General features: G+C 35.9%; 1 protein-coding gene across 1 annotated transcript; it reads left to right on the top strand.

The window, feature by feature from the left end:
• On the top strand, positions 1-1,862 carry LOC139871168 (uncharacterized). Its single transcript, XM_071858906.1, has 2 exons — positions 1-460; positions 1,780-1,862. Exons 1-2 carry the CDS (start codon positions 1-3, stop codon positions 1,860-1,862), a joined length of 543 nt encoding a protein of 180 aa, XP_071715007.1.
• The last annotated feature ends 484 nt before the right edge of the window (positions 1,863-2,346 follow it).

Below are 2,346 nucleotides of genomic sequence, written 5' to 3' on the forward strand. Positions count from 1 at the left end.
ATGTCTGAACGAGTTGGCCGGGAATCTCTACACAACTTTTGTAAGTGTATCCTTGATTTGTACTCGAATGTCTACTTAAGAGAGCCTACTTTGCACGACATTCAACGTTTGTATGAAGGTCATGAAAGGATTCATGGTTTTTCGGACATGTTGGGTAGTAAAGATTGTATGCACTGGGCTTGGAGAGGCCAATATATGCGAGGCGATCACAGTCACCCAACTAATATGCTTGAAGCCGCCGCCTCGTATGATAATTGGATTTGGCATGCGTATTTTGGTGTTGCGGGTTCAAACAACGATATAAATGTGCTAAACAATATTGATTTGTTCAACTCGATGCTTAGTGAAGAAATGCCCGACGTCCCGTATCATATAAACGGTGTTCAGTACAGAAGAGGGTACTATTTAGCTGACGATATTTATCCAACATGGGCCACATTTGTTAAGGGATTTTTAAGTTGTAACAACCCTACTTTTTCCGTTACTATCGTTACTTGTCCATTAAGTATTTAACGGTGATTACACAGAACTTCGTGTGTTTAATTGATTTAAATGCATACTTGATCCTAGTGGATTATCTGAATTAATATGGTTATATTAATTGATGAACTTGTTTCGGATATCGAAATACTTAGAAAACGATACGATTAAGATAATCGCCTAGAAAGCTTTTCAGTTTACGGAACTCAGAAAAACGATAAAATAATTATTTTTAATAATTATTGACTTTAAGAAAAACTTATTTAATTTATTATTTATTTAATGAATTAAACCCGGTGATTGCGTTTTAATGACTAGTTATCGTTCCGGAGACCCGGTACGGTTAACGGCACTCGAAACGAACCACGCGCGTACCAGGAAATAATCAAAACAAGCCCAGGTGCCCTAGTTGGGCCATTCGGCCGAACCATCCCAACACTCCCCTTATGGACTTAATTTTGGGCTTATTAGGTCATTAGTGGGGTTAAGTGAGGCCCTAGTCCATGCTTTAAATAGAAATTAGCACTATAAACCTAACCCATAACCCTAAAATAATCGACTGAGCTCTCCCTCCTCCCTCTTGCTCATCGTCGATCATCATCACCATCAAAACACAATTATCAACTTGAAATTAGATTAAATCATCTATACGAACGTTGTTCCTTGCATCATCCTCTACGCGATAGTACTTGCAATTTGTGATTCTAAGGTATAATTGATAACCCTAATTTCTATAGATCATTTTTTTGTTCAATTTCATAGTGTAATGATGTATAGTGCTCAAATACATGCGATTAGAGTTGTCGTTAGTCGTTAAATTGATCGATTGTTGTCGTTGCTATGAATCACGAATTTGTATGTTATGAATGTGATCAAATTGGTTTATGTACTGATCTTGTATTGTATTTAGATGGATAGATCTCGAAAAATTAATAAGTTTGGACTTTGATTTTGCATGATTTCGTTATCGTATGCTCAAGATATGATTGATTGAAGTTTTGATTAGGTTTTGCATGTAATGCGAATTTTCTGGATTTATGTGCTTCGCGAATTAGCAATTGAAATGTGTACCATTGTAATCCTTGTTAAAAATCGTGCAAGTTGGACTCAATAATTGTGTCAAAAGCTTTTGTAATACTCTCGGTGTGTCAAAACAAAGATTTGTGTTTTCTAAGTGAGCTGAAATCGTTTTCAAAGTCACAAGAAATGATCTCATGTGAACTAAGAATTGATTGAGACCTTGAACTTCTGGAATATGATAGTTTATATGTTCCTAAGTATATCTCATTTGCATGCTAGCTTTTGAAAACGTGATTTGCCATAAGTTATATGCACCACCAAATGATATGTCTGAATATGGACTAAAACTGAATGGTCTGTAGAGTTATATTATTCAGTGAGTGAATAATATACTAGGCTTGGCATCTGATTACACAACTTTGTAACAAAATCTTCAGTGAAAACTACCAAACCAGAACCAGTAGATGTTGCAATTAGATCAGGTTCAAGAGAAGCAGCAGTCAAATCAAATTCAAATGAACTATCACCCACATCGGGTTCAACAACATCAACAACCAAATAAGACTCAAAAGAATCATCACCCAAACCAGATTTATCCAAATCTGTAACACCGGCCATTTTTTTTTAAAAAAACACAGCGGAAGTCTTGTTTAGTAAAATCACAACCTTAATTACATCAGTACAGAAACTACTTAATTAAGTTTACTTTCACAAACGATGTTATGTTATTACAAACACGGTTACAATTGTTCACATCAAAGTTACTAGTCAAACATATCTTCTACATCATGGTCCGATCCCAGCAGCAGTACCTAAACCTGCAGGGGAAGGAATGTGGGGGATTAG

Source organism: Rutidosis leptorrhynchoides, chromosome 10 (genome assembly GCF_046630445.1).
Source record: "Rutidosis leptorrhynchoides isolate AG116_Rl617_1_P2 chromosome 10, CSIRO_AGI_Rlap_v1, whole genome shotgun sequence".
NCBI lineage: Eukaryota > Viridiplantae > Streptophyta > Magnoliopsida > Asterales > Asteraceae > Rutidosis > Rutidosis leptorrhynchoides.

What these genes read in the sequence shown, in the direction of transcription:
- LOC139871168 (XM_071858906.1), top strand. Translation starts at nt 1, where the DNA reads ATGTCTGAACGAGTTGGCCGGGAATCTCTACACAACTTTTGTAAGTGT. An exon ending in TGTTAAGGGATTTTTAAGTT is followed by an intron (nt 461 to 1,779) that starts GTAACAACCCTA and finishes TTTGCATGCTAG; the next exon opens with CTTTTGAAAACGTGATTTGC.